Below are 22179 nucleotides of genomic sequence, written 5' to 3' on the forward strand. Positions count from 1 at the left end.
GAGTTTCCCATCTCAGTTGAAGTATATCTACATGGGCCAGTTCAAGAACGGTGTGATTATGGTGACCCAAATGGAGATTGTATATGGTGTGTGAAATGGTCACACCCATATTGATCCACACCTCGCCACACCCACCAAACCTGAGAAACCTTATCTCAAAAGCTTTTGAACAACGGTTCGCACCGTTTTTGGAAACGTGTCGTTCAGTACCATAGTTTATATGTCCAGTAAATACAATTCACCACGCAACGTAGCAAACGTTGAATCGAACTGAACAAACCTCCTGTGGAAGTAAATATCGGATGACGACTAAGGTCACGTGTGATTGTTTCTGCAGGAAATTGACAGTGTCGGTCTTCAAAATGGAAATGATTAGCCAGCGACATTTTCACACATTGAAGAAGTTTCTCACCTGATTTACACTATGCCTACTTTTTGAACTACGATATCAAATAACCAAAACAAACGTTAGCTAACTTGCTAGGGCAACGTGCTGTCAGCAACGCTAGCTAGCTAACACAACGTTACGTTAGCTAGCTAGCCAGCCAGCAACATTTCTCTGCTAGCTAGCCGGTTTGGACCACAGTTATATTTACAGGTTTTGACATACACGGTCAAAATGGAGCTGTTTCAAGCCAAAGACCATTACATTCTCCAGAGTGCCGATCATGCTCTATGGTGTAGCCGAATAGATGGGACCATGAATGTCAGACCTGGTAAGCAAAATACGTTTGTCAATTATATATATATATTTTATTTTGATAGCTAACGTACATCATCTAACGTTAGCTATCTCTTGGACAGCAGAGCCATTGTAATTATATAATTTAAGTTACAATGTCAAGCCCATGGCATGAGAATTTCATCTTGGCTTGTTGTCTTTGTTATCCAAGTTAACACTGCTATACACGTTTACAATGACAGCTCTGTAGGAAGCTGTGGATCGGACAGCGCACCGTACTTAAATTCCAGTGTGTTTCATTCCATTTTTTTTATTGTAGTGTAATTGTCTAGCTATCTAGACAATTCTCTTAACTGTCAAGCTATTACATCTTTATTATTGCCCTACTTTAATGAGGAGTGCTGCCCCGTTGACCTGATATTCGGAATAACCAGACACAGTGACGCTGATGTTGTGCAGAGCTAAGACGCTCGAGGGCGACAGTAAAAATGATTTAGCAGCAGGGGTTCCATTCAAATCAAATCTAGCCATGATTCGGAAAGAAGATTATAATGTCAATGTTCCGTATGCTTTGTTTTTTAAAATGTCTTTAAATAGTGAAGTATTGAACAAAACAGCTGTTAGGGTTCATAATTCTTCCCTCCATCCATTCTTCGTTTCACATAAGATTTATTTAACAGATTCCTGTGGCTACATGGTTAACCATTCATTTCCTGAAATACCACTTAAGCTTCAGGTCCAGTGGTTCCTTATTTCCTTATGCTGGATTCCACARAATCAGACTAGTTAGCTGCTCACTGCTACACACTAAACTACCTTGCTGGACTTGATCTGCTCCAGGCTGGCCTGCACCCCAGGGTCTTGTCAAAACACCTCTTCTCTGTGCCGAGTTAAGCCGGGAAAATTCGGAGCAAAGCCTACAGCTGAGCCTGTGAAGCTTGCCTTTCTGTAGTAACAAAAAGGCAGTTGGGAGAGGGAGTAGCCATTGTGTATTGATGTGAATGAGTACCCTGTGGGCTGGCTGAGGTCACATGGGTGTGTAGCCAGCCTGAACAGGTTTGGGTTGCACCGCTCTTCCATTATTTAATTGGAAAAGAGTTTATACTCCTCATTGGACCTGTTGACACGAGCACTGCCAGGAATTTCCACAATACACTTCTGAACATCTATGGTTGAGTTTTGCCCTAATGTACTGTAGCGTGTCTGTATCATGGACAAACAGAGAGAGGTATGTAGGGGCAGCCCATATTTTCCACCGCCCTACCCGGCCTCCAATGCTGAGGCCGGTACACAGAGTTCTTTGGCTCCATGGAACAGGAAGAGTTATTGTCTAAGCTGCCTAGATGTTCTTCACTCTCCACCCTCTTTGTCGCCCATTCATGACTTAACTCGTCAAGGGTGTGTCAAGCAGTTGAAGTTTAGTGTTCTGTTATAAACGGTTTTAATCAGCAGCATCAGTCAGTTTTTTTGTAGGCTAGCTGTGATGTAGTCATGCCTCAGTGCATCATGTTACTACACTATTTTTTTTAAAGAATGGAAACTCACACTAGCTAGGTTTCCATCCGAGGCCTGTGATCCTCTATGACCTGGTTTTCATACCTCTGTTTCGGAGGTAAAGAAATTGTCATGTATTCTGCCAGTGTATTCTCTACATCATTTGTACTATTCTACCCAATTGATAACACGTGTCTTTTTGAGCTCTGAGAAGAATCTCTTGATGCATTAAATACTTCTGAACTTGGCTGCAGTAGTAGCTAGCTACTGAGTGCATACCGGTGATGCTCCATGATTCCTAACAGTACAAACAGAAACCCTCAGTCCAAGCCTAGCATGGAAGGTGCAGGAAATTGTTCACAGCCATGTGTGGAATGTAAATATTATTAGGCCGCAATCCATCAACTATCTTCAAACAGCTTCATTGCTCTTAGTGTGTAGAGCTATTTATTTTAGAAAATGTTTTTACTTTGTGTCCACTCCACAAGTCTTTATTTTCTCTGATTGTCTCTTCTCTTTATTATTTCAGCAACAGACCTGCTGTTAGCTTGGAACCCAACGTGTTTAGGCCTGGTTGAGGGTCTCGTCGGGAAAATACAACTTCATACAGGTAAGTGAAATGGTGTGGGCCTTGTGCTACGAGTACCAACATTTGACACAACTGGATCATTTGAGATGTGATTTGACATGTACGCATGCTTTTAAATGTTACGCTGTGTGGCCCCTTGCGCAATGTGGCCACAACTGTACCTTTATTCTCTGAAACCATGCCTTCTGTTCTTATTAGCTTGTGCTATTTATTTTATAGCTTTCAAACCTCATCAGCGGTCCTCATATATACGACACAAATCACCCCCTAACAAGCCCTAGAATGTAGCCCTAGGCTAGTCCTGGGGCTTGGCTACAGGCAAGTATGAGTAATGTTTGTGCGGTAGATGCTTTTGGGGCGACTCATCATGAGAACACCCAGGATTACTGGATCCTTCTATTGCCTTAATGAGGTTTTGGATTAATTGTAGGAAGAGCCTCAGTCCTCAGAAATGCCAAGTATTTTCTTATGTTGTTTATGCAGTCTTTATTTATGCTCACAAAGGTGTGCTAAATGGTTTGAGGAAAAGGACTGAGACATAACTGTGAAAGATGAGTCGGTAAACAAGTTCTTGAAGATTATCTTAAATAAATGTCAGTTTGACTTGATCATGTTTAAAGCAGTCGGTGTTGGAAGTTCTTTTTTCCCCTCACCTTTATTTAACCAGGTAGGCCAGTTGAGAACAAGTTCTCATTTACAACTGCGACCTGGCCAAGATAATGCATAAAAAGGCAAAGCAAATGTATTCGAAAGCCTACATAATACATAGGTTTTTAGAAGAGAACAGCATGCAAATACTTCTGATTTTAACGAATCGTGCATTTTCATGGGTGAAATTTCAGTTCGCTTAGCCAGCTGCTGCGTTTCACCACCACATGAGACCACAGACTGAGAGACTGTGGGAGAGAGAAAACCAGCCGATGTAGTCACACCTATCGGAATGTGTGGAATTCTGTGCCTGTGATGACATATCCTTTACCCCTTTCTGTTGGCAGATCTTCCTCTGGGTCTCATACTGATCCGTCAGAAAGTGCTGGTTGGCCAGATGCCAGGTGACCACAAAGTCTACAAGATCACCAAGATAGCTGTCATTCCTCTGTCTGAGGAAGAGCCTCTGGATCTGGAGCTGGAGGTGAGAGACTGTGATGAGGCCTGTTTAATCTGGGAGCTTTATGGATTTCTGAGCACTCAAGTAATGTTGGGCCTTTTTAAGCAGTTTACACACGCAGCAGTTACATTACAATAGCACATCAGTGGCTACTTTAGTCTCCTTTTTAAATCTAGGCTACAGTCATGAGATGTAATGAAAACCATCGCCGTCATCTAGGCTAGCTTTAGTTGTTTTACATTTTATGATTGCATTTCAATGTTTCCAGTAAAATATCTCGATTGCCCTGTTTTGATTGATACCTTGAGTTACTACCAATGAATCACTTTTTAAGATGGATATCACAATAGTGTTATTTTGATCTCGGAGGAATCAGGATTTTGCTTAGATGCCAGTCTTACAGGTGAGCCAGGATGATGATGATACATATACGGATACAGATGATGAGGAAGTAAGTGAAACATTTCCAGATAACGGGATGTGTTGGATAATCGTTTCTCTGGTATGTTTTTAGAACATAGCCCTACATACTGTCCATACCACAGAATGGTTATTCCATCCCGTCTAGGATAGGAATTCAGTAGCCCTGTGAAGTTGTGTTGAGAGAGAGTTTTATGAACCACTAGTTTTGGATGTTGTTGACTGTTTGTTTTTTTGGTAGCTTTGAATTGATTTAATTAGCTAGAAAAGTCATTGAGAGACCCAATTAACCCACCATACCTATTAGCTGTCATTCAACCTATTAGACTTGTCCACAAGTATATTCCCGATTGTCTATCATTCCTTCTACATACATTTACATATATTTGGAATACTTTCATCATGCACTCAATTATATGGAAGATTAATATCAGAATGCTTTGGTATGCTCAATTAGCCTAATCTGAACTGAATGAATGGTAATGCCTTCAAATGGGTTAAAAGTGAGTGTATTTCCCAGAGTTCATATTTAAATTCCTGTCACGTATCGTTACAGCGGAAGATGACGCTGGTATCTTAACAATGTACAATTTCATAGAAAGTGGGATAGAAAGTCTGTGTTTTTCTTTCAGCTTTGTAAGAAGCATCACTTTGGGATCGACAAACCAGAGAAGCTTGCACAGTCTCCAGATGAGTCGAAGTTCCTGATGAAAACTCTGAGTCAGATCAAGTCCAATGTTGGGGCTCCCACGAAGAAAAAGGTAAAATAATGTATAGTACTGTGCTCAGATATCCCATGTGTTAACATCTTCCATACCTGTTGTACATTTTGGAATTGGTACATTTGCTGTTTTTACACTAGTCAATTTTTTTGTCAATTGGACAGTATACAATTATTATTATTTTTTTCATTTACATTTTTTCCTTTCCATTTCTATTTTTGTTTTTACAATTTAATACCATCCCTGTCCATGCCCACCACCCAGTATTCCCCTGCCTTTCAGGTCAAGGAAAACAAAGAAAAGGAGCGTCTCGAGAGGCGGCTGCTCGATGAGCTGTACAAGATATTCATGGACTCAGATTCCTTCTACTACAGCATGACCTATGACCTCACCAACACTGTGCAGCGGCAGGGAGACACAGAAAAGTCAAACTTGCCCCTATGGAACCAGGTTAGGGATATTACTATACTTTGAGGACACATTTACTAAAATGCTGCATTAAATTGGGTCGCCAGTTTGAGATGCCTGGTTTAAGTACAGTAGTATTTTACCACATATATTTTCAGTAGTTTAACTGGGCTTCGACAAGTCAAATTAAGTAATTATGCTCGACTGATAATAGTTATTTTCCTCTTCAAGGTGGATGACAGATTCTTCTGGAACAAACACATGGTCCAGGAGCTCATTGATCTGCAGGTCGGATGAATTTCAAGACTGTTTTTGACAGGAATGGATTGACTAGATATTAATTTGTCAATGTTCAGGTATAAGAGTGCTGATGGTCATAGTGCACTAGTTTGGCAGCGTTACTTCTGCAGAACCCTATTTGAACAATAGGGAAATGTTTTGGCAAGGAAACGCTTAGTGGCAGCTATTTTTGGAGTGATTGAAATCTATGTTAAATATATACTGAACTACTGAATTCCCTCTTTATACATCTACATTTGGCATCACTGTAGAGTTTGTAACTTTTTTTGTTTTGCAGGTTCCAGAGGTAGACTTCTGGGTGACACCCATCATCCAGGGCTTTGTGCAGGTGGAGGAGCTGGTGGTGAACTACAACGAGAGCCCAGATGAGGAGAAGAACAGCCCCGACACGCCGCTCCAGGAGCTCACCTGCGTGGACGACATCCACCCGCGCTTCACCGTGGCCCTCATCTCCCGCCGCAGTCGCCACCGTGCAGGTACAGTACAGAGGTCGAAGGTCATGGCCAAATTGCTAGGTTCTAATTGCAACACTTTGATAAGCAAATTTTTACATTTTTCTTAAATAGAACTTTAATAACTTGATGAACAATAAACAATATTTTCTCTTCAACTTACTTCAAATGTCAGAAAACAACATTACATTCTCACATAACTTAGCCAGTTAAGCTCATTGGAGGGGGGAATGAATGATCCTAGTTTTCTCCCCCCCCCCAAAGGGATGCGGTACAAACGCAGAGGGGTGGACACAGACGGCCACGTGGCTAACTTTGTGGAGACCGAGCAGCTGATCCACGTGCACAACCACTCGCTGTCCTTTGTGCAGAGCCGCGGCTCGGTGCCCGTCTTCTGGAGCCAAGCAGGCTACCGCTACAACCCCAGGCCCCGGCTGGAGAAAGGTCAGCGGGATATTTCCAATCCAAAAGAAGGCCTGGGGAATAATGGGTGTGTTCGTTTTAAGCACGCCCTGTCCCCCTGTGTGGGTGGAGTTTTCTTTTTTAGAGCTAATGGAATGGTCTTAAATGTGCTAACTCCGCCCATCCAGGACACTGGGCAAGCTAAAACGAAAGCACGTGACCCCCGTCATTGTATACTTTCCCCATTTTTATAATCATCACTACTTGAGTTTGTGCAATTTCCAGATTACTTTTTTTTTTTAGATTGTCTGTATGACAGGGATTGTTTTCCTTACTTCCTTTCCTTGTTTTCCTGATTTGTCAGGAGAGAAGGAGACCATTCCTTACTTTGCTGCGCACTTTGACGAACAGCTCAACCTTTACAAGAAGCAGGTGAGAAGCATATGCCAGATAACATTGGCATTACTTTCATTCTTTAGAGTCTAAGACGTTGGGGGAGGAGGGGGGTGCTAAACTGACATATGGAATTGTTTTAAGATGGTTATACTTTGTATCGTTTAGCTATTTGATTTTGAGTTTTAGAACCCCTTTAAGTATAAAAAAAAAATCATAAACAAGGTTTTGAAGTGTCAGATATTTACCCTCTTTTTTTGGGTAGGCACAAAATGGCCTTCATACTTCCATTTATTTTGTTTTTTAAACCGTACCGGTTACCTTCAGACGAGTCCCGTGATACTTGTCGGGGTGAGAGTCTCCCCTTTCCATAGAGGGATCATAATAGTTTGTAGGTCAAACCATTCGGACGTTTATATGAGAAGACCAATTTTCGGGATGTCTCATGGTCTGACAAACACCGCTCTCTAGCTCTGCCACCTTTCACCGCAGATGCGGAAGTGCGACACTGGCGGATGCGGTGGATTGAAAAAAACGATATTTAGCTTCAACTAACGGATTTGGATGGGGATTTTTTGTTGTTATGTCACTTAGGTTGGTGCATCAATCGACTCTAGGGGGTTAATATCAATACCAAAGTTAGAGTTTTCATTGAACTTAGACGTATCTAAATCAAGTCTTATCGTTACAGTAAAGTTGATGGAATTTTACAACTGTTTTCCCTTGTTTTGACAGGTCATCATTAACTTAGTGGATCAAAGTGGGCGGGAGAAGATTATTGGCGACGCATATCTCAAACAAGTCCTTCTATACAACAATCCTAACCTGACATATGTCTCTTTTGACTTCCATGAGCACTGGTAAGAAAATTGCTGCACAGAAACAATCTTGACGGCACAGATCATTTAATCGAATAAGTCAATCTAAATGAGGAAAGAATAACTTAAACTACAATTCTTGTTATTTATTATGGTATGCACTTCCCCTGTATATATTTAATTGGTCTTCTTCTGTCTCATCAGTCGAGGTATGAAGTTTGAAAACGTGCAAACGCTGACAGATGCCATCTCCGACATTATTGCAGACATGAGATGGGGGTGGTAAGTGTGTGAGTGTATGTCATCCCAAACCCCAACAGACAATTTTTTAATGCAAGTAAAAATCCTCAACTAATCAGTAATTGATAGCGCATGTGGCTCCATATCCCCATGCAATGCATCAGTGTATGCTCCTCTGTCAGGGTCGACCAGGCAGGAGTCATCTGCCACCAGGAGGGCATTTTCCGGGTGAACTGCATGGACTGTCTGGACAGGACCAATGTAGTCCAGGCTTCCATCGCTCGTGCTGTAATGGAGGCACAGGTGAGAAATCTCCCCACTTTGAACACACGTCGACTTAAAGCTGAGGATGTCATAGCATTGCATTTCCCAGTGCTCTAATACAGATTTGAACTAAAGTCTCTGGGTTAGACACATGGTATACATATCAGATGAAATATTAAGGTGAAAGACCAAATGTAAAAAATAAAAAATAAACTATACTTTTGAGTGGAAGTGCAGTGCTCTGGCAACCTGTCCATGGTGACTGATGGTTAACTGTATGTCTCTGCGTCCCTCAGCTGAAGAAACTGGGTGTGATGCCCCCTGAGCAGCCTCTGCCCCTCAAGTGCTATAGGATCTACCAGGTCATGTGGGCCAACAACGGCGACACCATAAGTAGACAGTACGCCGGCACGGCCGCCCTCAAGGTAACATAATTTGCATGTGTGTTTAAGGTAATATTAGGTTTGCGTCTCATAACAGTATACTGTCTTGGTTCTCCACAGAAGGCCTTCGCTGCCTGGGTAAATGTATCGAGTAATAAAACATATTTGCCCAGTCTTGTTTAACTACCAATTATATGAGGCCTCTGCAATTTGCATGGAGAAATGTACACTACCGTTCAAAAGTTTGGGGTCACATAGAAATGTTCTTGTTTTTGAAATATATATATTTTTAATTGTCTATTAAAATAACATAAAATTGATCAGAAATACAGTGTAGACATTGTTCATGTTGTAAATGACTATTGTAGCTGGAAACAGCAGATTTTTAAATAGGCGTACGGAGGCCCATTATCAGCAACCATCACTCTCTGTGTTCCAAAGACACGTTGTGTTAACTAATCCAAGTTTATCATTTTAAAAGGCTAATTTATCATTAGAAAACCGTTTTGCAATTATGTTAGCACAGCTGAAAACTTGTTCTGATTTAAAGAAGCAATAAAACTGGCCTTTAGACTAGTTGAGTATCTGGAGCATCAGTATTTGTGGGTTCGATTACAGGCTCAAAATGGCCTTTCTTCTGAAACTCGTCAGTCTATTCTTGTTCTGAGAAATGAAGGCGTGAAATTGCCAAGAAACTGAAGATCTCGTACAACGCTGTGTACTACTCCCTTCACAGAACAGCGCAAAACTGTCTCTAACCAGAATAGAAAGAGGAGTGGGAGGCCCTGGTGCACAACTGAGCACGCTGAGCACACTGAGTACACGGCATTGTACGAGCTCTGTACGAGCTTTGTTTACAGACAGATCATTTAACTTATAATTCACTGTATCACAATTCCAGTGGGTCAGAAGTTTAGATACACTAAGTTGATTGTGCCTTTAAACAGCTAGGAAAATTCCAGAAAATTGTCATGGCTTTAGAAGCTTCTGATGGGCTAATTAACATAATTTGGGTCAATTGGAGGTGTACCTGTGGATATATTTCAAGGCCTACCTTCAAACTCAGTGCCTCTTTGCTTGACATCATGGGAACATCAAAAGAAATCAGCCAAGACCTCAGAAAAACTATTGTAGACCTCCACAAGTCTGGTTCATCCTTGGGAGCAATTTCCAAACACCTGAAGGTACCACGTTCATCTGTACAAACAATAGTATGCAAGTATAAACACCGTGGGACCACGCAGCCATCATACCGCTCAGGAAGGAGACGCATTCTGTCTCCTAGAGATGAACGTACTTTGGTGCGAAAAGTGCAAATCAATCCCAGAACAACAGCAAAGGACCTTATGAAGATGCTGGAGGAAACGGGTACAAAAGTATCTATATCCACAGTAAAACGAGTCCTATATCGACATAACCTGGAAGGCCGGTCAGCAAGGAAGAAGCCACTGCTCCAAAACCGCCATAAAAAAGCCAGACTACGGTTTTCAACTGCACATGGGGACAAAGATGGTACTTTTTGGAGAAATGTCCTCTAGTCTGATGAAACAAAAATAGAACTGTTTGGCCATAATGACCATCGTTATGTTTGGAGGAAAAAGGGAGAGGCTTGCAAGCCGAAGAACAACATCCCAACCGTGAAGCACAGGGGTGGCAGCATCATGTTGTGGGGGTGCTTTGCTGCAGGAGGGACTGATGCACTTCACAAAATAGATGGCATCATGAGGGAGGAAAATGATGTGGATATATTGAAGCAACATCTCAAGACATCAGTCAGGAAGTTCAAGCTTGGTCGCAAATGGGTTAACCAAATGGACAATGACCCCAAGCATACTTCCAAAGTTGTGGCAAATGGCTTAAAGACAACAAAGTCAAGGTATTGGAGTGGCCATCACAAAGCCCTGACCTACCCACAAATTTTCTATGGGATTGAGAACTGAAAAAGCGTGTGCGAGCAAGGAGGCCTACAAACCTGACTCAGTTGCACCCGCTCTGTCAGGAGGAATGGGCCAGAATTCACCCAACTTATTGTGGGAAGCTTGTGGAAGGCTACCCGAAACGTTAAAACAATTTGAAGGCAATGCTTCCAAATATTAATTAAGTGTATGTAAACTTCTGACCCACTGGGACTGTGATGAAAGAAATAAAAGCTGAAATGAATCATTCTCTCTACTATTATTCTGACATTTTCACATTCTTAAAATAAAGTGGTGATCCTAACTGACCTAAGACAGGGAATTTTTATTAGGTTTAAATGTCAGGAATTGTGAAACTGAGTTAAAATGTGTTTGGCTAAGGTGAATGTAAACTTCCGACTTCAACTGTAGACCCAGAACTTAATCAAGCATCTGTTCTGTTTGTTTTAGAGACTCATTTCTCTATTTGGAAAAGTGCCCATCACACAATTTGTTTGATTTTAAATGTAACCTTTTATTCTTTGAAGATAATTTGGGCTACGTACTTCATTTTTCTGTTTTAATAAAATACATAATTTGAAGAACAAAAGTAATTGTGTCAATTCATATCTTACAGTAAAATACTTTAATTTCAAGAGAAGACAAGTTAAAGGTATGATGTTCTCTTACTTAGAAAATAGTCCTGATCATATAGGCCTAGACTATATCCCCCCAAAAATAAACAAATTCATACATTTTCTGGAATTGAATTGTAAACACAATATAAACAACATTTTCACCCAAAAAAGTATTTAACCTTTATTTAACTAGGCAGGTCAGTTAAGAACAAATTCTTATTTACAATGACGGCCAAACCCGGACAACGCTGGGCCAATTGTGCGCCGCCCTATGGTACTCCCAATCACGGCCGGATGTGATTCCGCCTGGATTCGACCCAGGGACTGTAGTGACTCCTCTTACACTGAGATGCAGTGCCTTAGACCACTGCGCCACTCGAGAGCCCAATAAAGTGTTCAATAATTTAACTGTGTATTTCGGATGGAATCAAGGCATTAGGATGTACCCAAAGCCACCAAAATATGGCTTGTTCGGCCATAAAAATCATAGCCGGGGGATCCTGGCTGGCTTGTTTTTCTATTTGGCTGGTTGCTCCATATACTTGTGGAAAACACTGCTGATAAAGGCTGTTCTTAAAGGAGTAAACCGTTTTTTTTAAAGGCAGTCGCATGAAAGGCTAGTTGTACTGGTTTAACTTAAAAGCCTAATGCAGTCAATTTGGTTTTACCTGTGTTTTGTATCATATTGTACAACAGCTGATGAAACTAAGACTGTAAAAGTGTGACTTTTCGATCAGTATTATTTTCTTGATAGTTGCTGGTTGAATAAATAAATAACATCTACATGGGACTTTCTAATTAGCCCGTTTGATTGGGCGGAATGTCTCTGCTTGCGTGGGGACATCAACCAGGCAGGGAATTGGTTAATAGACCAATAGTAAAGAGTTCCAAACCTCTCTGCCAATAACTGCTCTTTTTTTTGTTTGGCCTTTCCCACTCAGACCACTCCCAGACAGTCCTAACAATTCTTGCTTGAGAAAATAATGTTTTTGCAACAAAAAAAACATTTTCGCCCATTTATGGAAAACTAGTACAAATATTGATACCTAGAAATGGTTTTATATTGATATAAATATGGCTGCACTGGGCTTTAAGACAATTGTTGTGCAGACTGAAAAGCGGAAAAATTAACTATGTTTACTCGACACAGCCCTAAGCCAGGAAGAGTATAAAAGGGATCAGACGGTGACTCTGTAATATCTTTCTTGTTTTTTAACATACTCTGTCTGTAATCCATTATGAAGGGAGACTTCACCAGAACGGGGGAGAGAAAACTGGCCGGGGTGATGAAAGATGGTGTGAACTCAGCCAACCGTTACTATCTGAACCGCTTCAGGGACGCATACAGACAAGCAGTCATTGGTAAGGAAATACCTGTAATACTTTACTTTAAAGCCTGCGGTTATAATGCGTTGGGATTCGTTCTAAGACATGAATATGTATGAGCCCCTTATGTCTTTTTAGCATCTCATAATGATTCTGACTAAATATCAATAGCCAGTTAAATCAGTAAAAAATATAAAACATGGACAGACATAACATATTATGATCCTTATTATAAGACATTATAGGTTCATATATGATTATAACAAGTTAAAATGCATTATACCGGCAGGCTGTAAGTACAGTAAAGTGTTATCAAAATGGATTCCACCCTCGGTCTCAAAACAATGACTCAGTCCTAATCAGTTTAGTCTCCGAAGTGTGACTCAACCGTCCTCGTTCTTCAACCTCCTCTCTCTCCAGATCTGATGATGGGGCATCCTGTGACGGAGGACCTATACTCCATCTTCAGTAAGGAGAAGGAGCATGAGGAGAAGGAGCAGGAGAGCCAGAGAGTAACCCAGGAGCAGGTCAGCCTCCTGCTGCAGACCTACATGCAGCTGCTGCTGCCCGACGATGAGAAGTTCCATGGGGGCTGGGCCCTTATCGACTGTGACATGAGGTTAGTGGTGGAACCGTCTACAAATCAAAACTCTAACCTTTAACACTGAAATCCTTTCGAAGAGTTTGCTCTCATAGTTTGTTCTCCCAACACTTTGTTAGCTAGCTCAATTCAGTTCAACTTTATTTATCCCCTCAGGGGTAATTAAGACACCCTTCAAAATCAACACCTTGAAAGTGTTTATTCCTCAATAAATTGTTAATGTGGAAAGCAAATGTTTCTCCTCATCAGCCTTATAGATGCAACCAGCAAGGATGTGGATGTTCTCCTGCTGCTATCCAACAGTGCATATTACGTTGCCTAGTAAGTGCCTGGATTTATTACAGAACAGTAGTAAAGAGTCAATTACATGTATTTTAGCTGTTCCTTATATAATTCTGTTTATTTGCTTTTGTTTTTACAGTTATGATGAGGAAGCTGACAAAGTCAATCAGTACCAACGCCTCAACTTGGAGGGTTTGGAAAAGATTGAAATAGGTGAATGTTTCTAGAGGAATATAACTCCACCAAGTGAAAATTCCAAAATGTAGACCGGGACCGAGTCCTTCACAGCTTCATGATTTATTTTAGACTGTAAAGCTACTAAGCACACACTATAGACATGGTTTTCATTATTGTACACAAATTCTGAATGATGCAACTACTTTTTCATTTTTTTCATTTTTTTTTTACTACAAACATCTTAGTTACTCATGAATAAAGCTCACAACATGTCCTATGTGTTCTTTTGTAGGCCCAGAACCCACTCTGTTTGGGAAGCCCAAATTCTGCTGTATGCGTCTACACTATAATAATGGGGAGACAAGTGGTTATTTTCACACACTAAGGGCCCTCACAAGGAATCCTGAGGACGATGGTAAAGGTATGGGAAGATTACTTATTTTGTTAAACTGTCAGCATAAAACTAGTCGACCGTGAATAAAACCTGGTAGATTGGAAGCACACTGCCCGTATATCTCAAAAATAACCTGAAATCCTTGACCTGACAGCCTTTGTGGGAATTATTCATTTTTATTTCAGACACGTTGCAGTGCATAGCAGAGATGCTTCGCCTAACTAAGCAAGCCATGGGACTTGACCTGCAGGTGGTTGAAAAGAAACTGGAGAGGTGAGTTGGAATACATTATCACTCTCTCTAGATCTTCAGAATATTCTTCTCTTGCAGTTCAGTATGTCTATACTATCCTTTTTACGCAGGCTTTCCAAAAATAAATCTCATTGACATGGATGTGCATGATAACAAGCCCTGGCTAAAATACTACGACAGTATATTTTTTATTTAACATTTATTTAAATAAAATTATTTTTTAGGCAGGGCTTCTGTTTATCATGCATGTCAATTAGATTATGATATATATATATTTTTAAACCATTTGTTTCAGGAGGCACAGTAAACCTCACGAGGACATCATGGGCATCCAGGGCAGACACCCAGACCAGGTCCTGGGCAGCTCTGGTCTGGCTCAGGGCAAGAGCTTCCTCCTCAACAAGTTCTCCTCCCTCAACCAGAGGGTGAAGAAGTCCAACGTCAACATGGGCTCCTTCAAGGGGAGGCTGGGCAACACCTTCTCCACCAAGCCGGACGTGAAGGTGAACTTTCTGAAACCCACCATGGGGGTCACCCTCTGGAAGTCTGATAGCAGCTTGGAGAAGTCAGACTCGGCCAACATCGGCCCGGCTCGGAAGGACCTCTGTGACAACCACTCGGAGATGTCATCAGACTCGGACTCCTACAACTCGGACGAACAACTGCGCTCCAGCTCCTTGGAGAATGTGGACTACGTGCTGCCCAGCTGCGGCATCGTGGCGTCGGCTCCACGACTAGGCAGTCGAGGCAGCGTGGAGCTCAACATCCGGGTCACTGGCTGCGACAGTAACAGTAAGCAGGAGGCTCCGGCTCTAGCCAGTCCTGAAGACCAGTCCCCCGGGGTTACCTCGGAGGCTGAGGAGGCCATCCTGATAGACTTTGGAACTCCCATTGACGCCTATTGCCACCAATTCATCCAAGACGCGCAGACCAAACCTGTGGAGGTGTTTGGGGAGCAGGTGGTTTGTAGCCTCCCCACACAGAACCCAGAAGTCCCTCCACATGCTAAAGGCCCCCTGGCCCCAGACAAACACCCAGGTTCAGATCAGCAGGAGGAGGAGCTGCAGCTCCCTCCCAGACCGTCCCAGCTAGATGTTGCCTCCGGCCCCAATCTCCTGACCGTCCAGAAGCCCATCTCTGCAGCTTCCGGCAGCTCCCAGAGGAGCCTGGGCTCTCACATGGAGGGCAGCCTGGGCCCCTCACCCGCCGACAGCAACGGCAGTCGCGTGGTCTCCCCCTTTGCCAAGATCAAGAGCTCCATGGTGCAGGTGGCCAGCCTGACCCAAGCTGGACTCACCCAAGGCATCAACTTTGCTGTGGCAAAGGTGCAGAAGAGCCCAGAGCCAGAAATGGCCACTCTCAACGAGACCCAAGAGAACGAGCTGAAGGCAATGTTTACACAGTGCCAGACCAGGATCATACAGATCTAGCACTTCCCCAAGTTGTAGCCTCTAAGCAGGTTTTTGTACAGTTTCTATGTGACTTCCAGTACAGTAGCATAAGCTGACTCAGCTAAGAACCCCACTCTTCAATTTCCTCTATAGTTGACATGACCATGTTTACAGCCAGTGTTGTGTAGTGTGTATATAATACTCCAGCTCTATATGACAGCGTCCTTAATCCCGTTGCATTTCCTTTCAATAGATTTTCCATATATATTTGCATGTCGGGCTATTGGTAATAACTAAGGCAGGTAATATCCAGTGCATGTTGAGAGACAAGCTCTGAATATATCACTTTGGTGATCCCATATGTGCAGTGCACCAATTGGTATTTGTGATATAGGCCTAGTTTATAGCTCTGTTACCAAAAGAAGTACAAGTTTTTGACCAAATTTCCCAAATTTCAAAGGGCAGCTCAATGTTAGATAGTCCCCTAATAAGAAAACAAACTCCTAGTAGAATCAGTGTTGCCGAGTTTTTCCCTACCTATATTGGAAATGTACCAAGGTAGGACTTAATCAAGGTACAAGAGCTCCGGTAAGAGTATACTGTTTTGATATGTAAATATTGTACTGTATGTACAGTGCCTATCATACATATTTATCCCTCTTGGATTTCTTCACATTTTGTTACACAAGTGGGATTAAAATGGATTTAATTGTATTTTTTTTTTGTCAACGATCTACACAAAATACTTTGTCAAAAGATTTTCATTGAGATTAATGTAAAATATAACACTAATATATCTTGATTCGATAAGTACTCACCCTACAGCTGTGTCTTGGTTAAGTCTCTAAGAGCTTTTCACACCTGGATTGTGCAATATTTGTCAATTTTTTTATTATTTTCAAAAATCTTCAAATTTCGCTATAGTTTTTCAAGCAGATTGAAATCAAACTGTAACTTGGCCACTCAGGAACATTCATTGTCTTCTTGGTAAGCAACTCATGTAGATTTGGCCTTGTGTTGTGATTGTTCTGCTGAAAGGTGAAATTCCTCTCCCAGTGTCTGGTGTAAAGAAGACTGAACCAGGTTTTCCTCTAGGATTTCGCATGTGCTGAGCTCTATCCCGTTTATTTTTATCCTGGAAAAACTCCGTCTTTGCCGATGTCAAGCACACCCATACCATGATGCAGCCACCACCATGCTTGAAAATAAGGAGGCAGTTACAGTGATGTGTTGTTGGATTTGCCCCAAACATAAGGCTTTGCATTTAGGTCAAAAAGTGTATTCCTTTGCTGTGTGTTTTTTTGCAGTATTACTTTAGTGCCTTATTGCTTACAGGATGTATGTTTTGGAATATTTGTATTATTCTTTTCAGTCATTTAGGTCATTATTGTGAAGTCACTACAATGTTATTAATCCACCAGTTTTCTCACATCACAACAATTCTGAAGCTGTTTTAAAATCACCAATGGCCCCATGGTGACATCCCTGAGCAGTTTCCTTCCTGTCCTGCAGCTCAGTTCAGACGGATGACTGTATCTGTTATGTGTCTGGGTGGTTTAATGCATCAGTATTAACTTAACCATGCTTAAAGATATATTCAATGTCTGATTTGTTATTGTTACCCATGTACCAATCACTGACCTTCTTTATGGAGCTTTCAAAAAATCTCCCCGTTCTTTTGTAGTTGAATCTGTGCTTGAAATCCAATACTTGACTGACAGACCTTGTATGTACTGTATGGGGGACAGAGGAAGGGGTAGTCACAAAAAAATCATGACATCCCCTATTATTTCACCCAGTAAGTCCATGTAACTTATTGTGGTTTGTTAAGCGAAATGTTACTCCTGAACTKATTTAGGCTTGGCTAAACAAAGGGGGTGAATACTTATGCAACAGGTATATTTTAGTTATTACATTTGTATTAATTTGTTTAAAAAAAGTTAATTATTTATTTTCACTTTGACATTATGGAGTATTTTGTATAGGTCAGGGATGGGCATCTCTAGTCCTCGGGGGGCCGGAGTGCTGCCACACACTTTTGCCCCATCTCTAGCAAACAAAGCTAATTAAACTAGTTGCATTCCAAACTGAAGATCGTGATTAGTTGATTATTGGAGTCAGGGGTGTTAGCTGGGGGAAAAGTGTGACATCAATCAGGCCCCTGAGGACTGGAGTTTCCCCATCCCTGGTGTACAATCAATGACAAAAAGATCACAATTTAAATATTTTTCAATCCAACTTTGCAACGCAACAAAGTGTGAAGAAATCCAAGGAGGTGAATACTTATATATTTGTTCCCTGTGTAGAACCTTTCTATTGACCAACATATATTGATGGACATAGCACTATAGTAGCAGTCAAAAGTTTGAACACACCTGCTCATTAAAGGGTTTTTCTTTATTTTTTATTATTTTCTACATTGTAGAATAATAGTGAAGATGTCAAAACTATGGAATCATGTAGTAACCAAAAAAGTGTTAAACAAATGAAAATATATTTTAGATTCTTCAAAGTAGCTCTTTGCCTTGATGACAGCTTTGCACACTCTTCACATTCTCCCAACCAGCTTCACATGGAATGCTTTTCCAACAGTCTTGAAGGAGTTCCCACATATGCTGAGTACTTGTTGGCTGCTTTTCCTTCACTCTGTGGTCCAACTCATCCCAAACCATCTCAATTGGGTTGAGGTCAGGTGATTGTGGAGGCCAGGTCATCTGATGCAGCACTCCATCACACTCCTTCTTGATCAAATAGCCCTTAGACATCCTGGAGGTGTGTTGGGTCACTGTCCAGTTGAAAAAAACAAATGATAGTCCCACTAAGCGCAAACCAGATGGGATGCTGTGGTAACCATGCTCGTTAAGTGTGCCTTGAATTCTAAATAAGTCAGTGTCACCAGCAAACCAGGTGACTACCTCATGAAGCTGGTTGAGAGAATGCAAAGAGTGTGCAAAAGCTGTCAAAGGGTGCCTATTTGAAGAATCTCATAAAATGTATAGTATATATATTTTTTTGGTTACTGCATGATTCCATATGTGTTATTTCATAGTTTGTCTTCACTATTATTCTGCAATGTAGAAAATAGTAAAAATAAAGAGAAACCCTTGAATGAGTAGGTGTGTCCAAGCTTTTGACTGGTACTGTATGTCTCTGTACAGTTTGGCTTTTGATCATATTGATGTTAGAGTAAGATGCACTGCTTCTGAACATTTCCTAAGGGTAATGAGCGTTTTTACTTGAGAATACCCAATATTCACTTTCAACTGACGAAATAATGTTGGTTTGATTCTGTAAGCATTAGTGGATAGAGAGGACTTAATAAAAATTGTACATAAATGATTAAACCTAATGTCTGAGGGTGCAGTAGGTTTATGAAACCCAAAGTCTGTCTCATGTTTGACACTGTACAGTAGCATATAGAATAATGCAACGTGGCCCGTCCAAACCTTATAAAAACACACTTTTCAAATGCTTTATGRACTCCTGAATCTAAAGCGTAGGCTTTAACAGGAAATTAAAGTGGGAGATTGTGTAGTGGGTATTTATGGCAAATCCACCTTTTTAGAGTTTAGTTTATTCCATCGTGTTGCATCATTTGTTTGATCTTGGTACTGTATATGAGATCCTTTTCAGGGTAACGCCATCTTTATCTTGGGATATTCCATCACCCGGCTTATATGCTTTTAAATGGTGTTGAATACTCAGGACATGAGCTTCGTGTGTGTGTGTGTGTGTGTTTGTGTGGCTCATGTTTGTGTAATAATCTTGCATTGCCAGTCCCGTGGGAGACTGAAGATTGTGTAACAATAGATGTGCAGAAAAACATCCCAGGCACCTGCTGCTGGTATTTTTGTGTGCCCTCTGTAGAAATAGAACTATAATATCTGTGATGTAAAACTTTTGGAGGGATACAAACTTACATACATTTTGAGTGCAATGGAATGGCATTTGACACAGGTACACCGCATAGGCCAGTTTCCTGGACCTAGATTAAGCCTAATACTGGACAAAAAAAGTGTTTATGAAGATGATCCATTTGACGTGCTTTTTTAGTCCGAGAAGGCCCTACAGCAACATTCCTTCTATGTAACGACTATGCCCTATATCTAATGATTATGTTATGTGTTTAGTGTATGCCATGTGGGGCGGCAGGTAGCCTAGCGGTTAGAGCGTTGGGCCAGTAACCGAAAGGTTGCTGGATCGAATCCCCGAGCTGACAAGGTAAAAAAAAATCTGTCGTTCTGCCCCTGAACAAGGCAGGACGACTGTTCTCCGGTAGGCCATCATTGTAAATAAGAATTTGTTCTTAACTGACTTGTTCTTAACTGACTGAAATAAATAAATGTGACTGTGTTAATAAGGCTTGTGAACCTCATAATATGGGGTGTTGCTGTGAACACATTATGTATGGAAGTAGTACAGAACAGTATCTGGACTCCTGTAACTCCCAGTCAAAGGGGGTGCTCCAGCAGGTCTTTCCTGTTGATCCTTTTCCCTGTGGCTTATGGGCCATATAAGATCATCTGGGAACCAGGCAGTGCAGCGCTACTCTCATTTGGTTCATGGTTAGAGTTAGCGCGACCCATTGGAATGTGTAATGAGAGCTACCCTCCTGTAGGTTTTTAGCTCCAACCCCAGTTGTAATTAACCTGATACAGCTCAACAGCTAATTATTAGTCAGGTGTGCTAGATTAGGGTTGGAGTGAACCTACAGGACGGTTGCTCTCTAGGAACAGGGTCGGAGAGCCCTGTTTTAAACACTGACGACACCCCCTAAAGCATGGTTCCCTAAATGGCGGCCCACGGGTGGTTTTATTTAGCCCCCCCCAAGTTTTCTGAGCCCCAAAAATATTTTTTTGCTTGTTTAATGTTCTGTGTTGGATATTAAAAAAAACACCAGGAAATGAGCTTCAAGTGATTTTAATTTGAGAAATCTGTTCCCAAGTATTTCCAAGAATTATAGAGAGACACGTGATCATAAACAAATGTAAGCAAGGTTTGAAATTATTACATTTTATTCCAATATTATATCTGTTTGGGCTTCTTGCGGTTAATTTGCAGTCTACAAATGATTTGTAATTATGTTCCGGCCCCCCGACCACCCGCTCAAGAAAACAAATCGGCCCAAGGCTGAATATAGTTGTTGATCCCTGRCCTAAAGGAATGAATACTTAGTAAGGACCAGAKCCTAACTCATTTCAACCTCTTTATTAAACTCCCCTGGGTGTGGTAGCTTCTACTAGGAATATCTTCTGTTCTTCCTCAGGCAGGAATATCCCAAGATAAATGGTCACTGTCTCCTTAGAACATTTGTGTTTCTGTACTAATCTGTCATTTCATCTGTTCTTCACAGCATTCAGTGGTGTAGCTTGCTCACCCGCTGTATCCCAGAGCTTGGGATGGTTTGTACATGTTTCTGTGTAACCTAATATAGTGAGACTGTTGTCTGTCCTGGGAATTGTGGGTGCTGACTCCTCAGTCACCAGACCTGCTGATATTGTCTTGCACTGCCAAAGCTTTAATATGATAGCTGCAATGCAATAGGAATATAATACGGCTTTAAGCAGGGCTAAGGGTTGAATTTGTGCTTTTATTGTATTTAGGAATGCATATACTGGACTGGAGCAACTCGGACCTACTGTAAAAATTAAGTTTCTTTAAAGTGTAAACATTCCTTTGAGATGGGGTTTTAGTGTTGGAATTGGGTATTTTTTGGCTAGTCTAGGGGTAAAGTTCAGGAGTTAGGTTAAAGGGTTAGCTAAAATGGTTAGGGTTAGCGGAAGGGTTAACTAACATGCAAAGTAGCAAGTAGTTGCTAATTAGCTACAATGTTAAAGTTGTCTGTGATGAGATTTGAGCTCGCAACTTTTGGGTTGCTAGATGTTGGCGTTATACGCCCACCCATCTACCCACCAACCTCCCTGTTTTTTGCCTTAAGTAACCATCTGTCTTATGTAACCATACCAAATGTAACATATCGTACTAAACTGAGAGTCTTGGATCTACGTACAGAATAGTGCTAAACTTCACTTACCAGTGTTTCCCAACCCTGGTCCTCGAGTACCCCCAACAGTAAAGTTTCGTTGTAGCCCTTGACCAACACCCCTCATTCAACTCATTGAGGGCTTGATGATTAGTTGACATGTTGAATCAGGTGTGCTTGTCCAGGGTTACAATAACAATGTGTACTGTTGGGGGTACTCGAGGACCAGGGTCGGGAAACACWGACTTATACCAGACATGCTCCAGTAAGGATCCTGCCTAGGTTTGCAACCCTAATCCTGCCCATAGAAAATGTAGTTACATTTGTGAGTGATGACGCAACACAATTGCACAGCATCTAAGTACATTTTCCTGCATTGTCCCATGTCTGTGGTTGTACTTCCATCTCTTTAAACTGACTTGTCGTGTTTTCATGTTGTACTCATTTATTGAATATTAAAATATCTTATTTATTCATATTTCTACTGTTGCAAGTCATTTTTCCTGTTTATGAAAAATATACTGTAGCTACACTGTCTTGAATAATTTCAGTAAATTGAAGGTAT

At 41.3% G+C, this 22179-nt stretch overlaps 1 protein-coding gene across 1 annotated transcript; it reads left to right on the forward strand.

The window, feature by feature from the left end:
• inpp5f (inositol polyphosphate-5-phosphatase F) lies at positions 1-22092 on the forward strand. Its single transcript, XM_023970418.2, has 20 exons — positions 1-716; positions 2706-2786; positions 3761-3897; positions 4926-5054; positions 5298-5465; positions 5655-5711; positions 6001-6199; positions 6440-6619; positions 6942-7009; positions 7706-7830; positions 7993-8070; positions 8211-8331; positions 8589-8717; positions 12453-12570; positions 12955-13153; positions 13385-13456; positions 13557-13630; positions 13887-14015; positions 14174-14261; positions 14536-22092. Exons 1-20 carry the CDS (start codon positions 620-622, stop codon positions 15668-15670), a joined length of 3384 nt encoding a protein of 1127 aa, XP_023826186.1. The 5' UTR covers positions 1-619; the 3' UTR covers positions 15671-22092.
• Positions 22093-22179: the final 87 nt, after the last annotated feature.

This window comes from Salvelinus sp. IW2-2015, linkage group LG25 (assembly GCF_002910315.2).
Source record: "Salvelinus sp. IW2-2015 linkage group LG25, ASM291031v2, whole genome shotgun sequence".
In the NCBI taxonomy this organism is placed as follows: Eukaryota; Metazoa; Chordata; class Actinopteri; order Salmoniformes; family Salmonidae; genus Salvelinus; species Salvelinus sp. IW2-2015.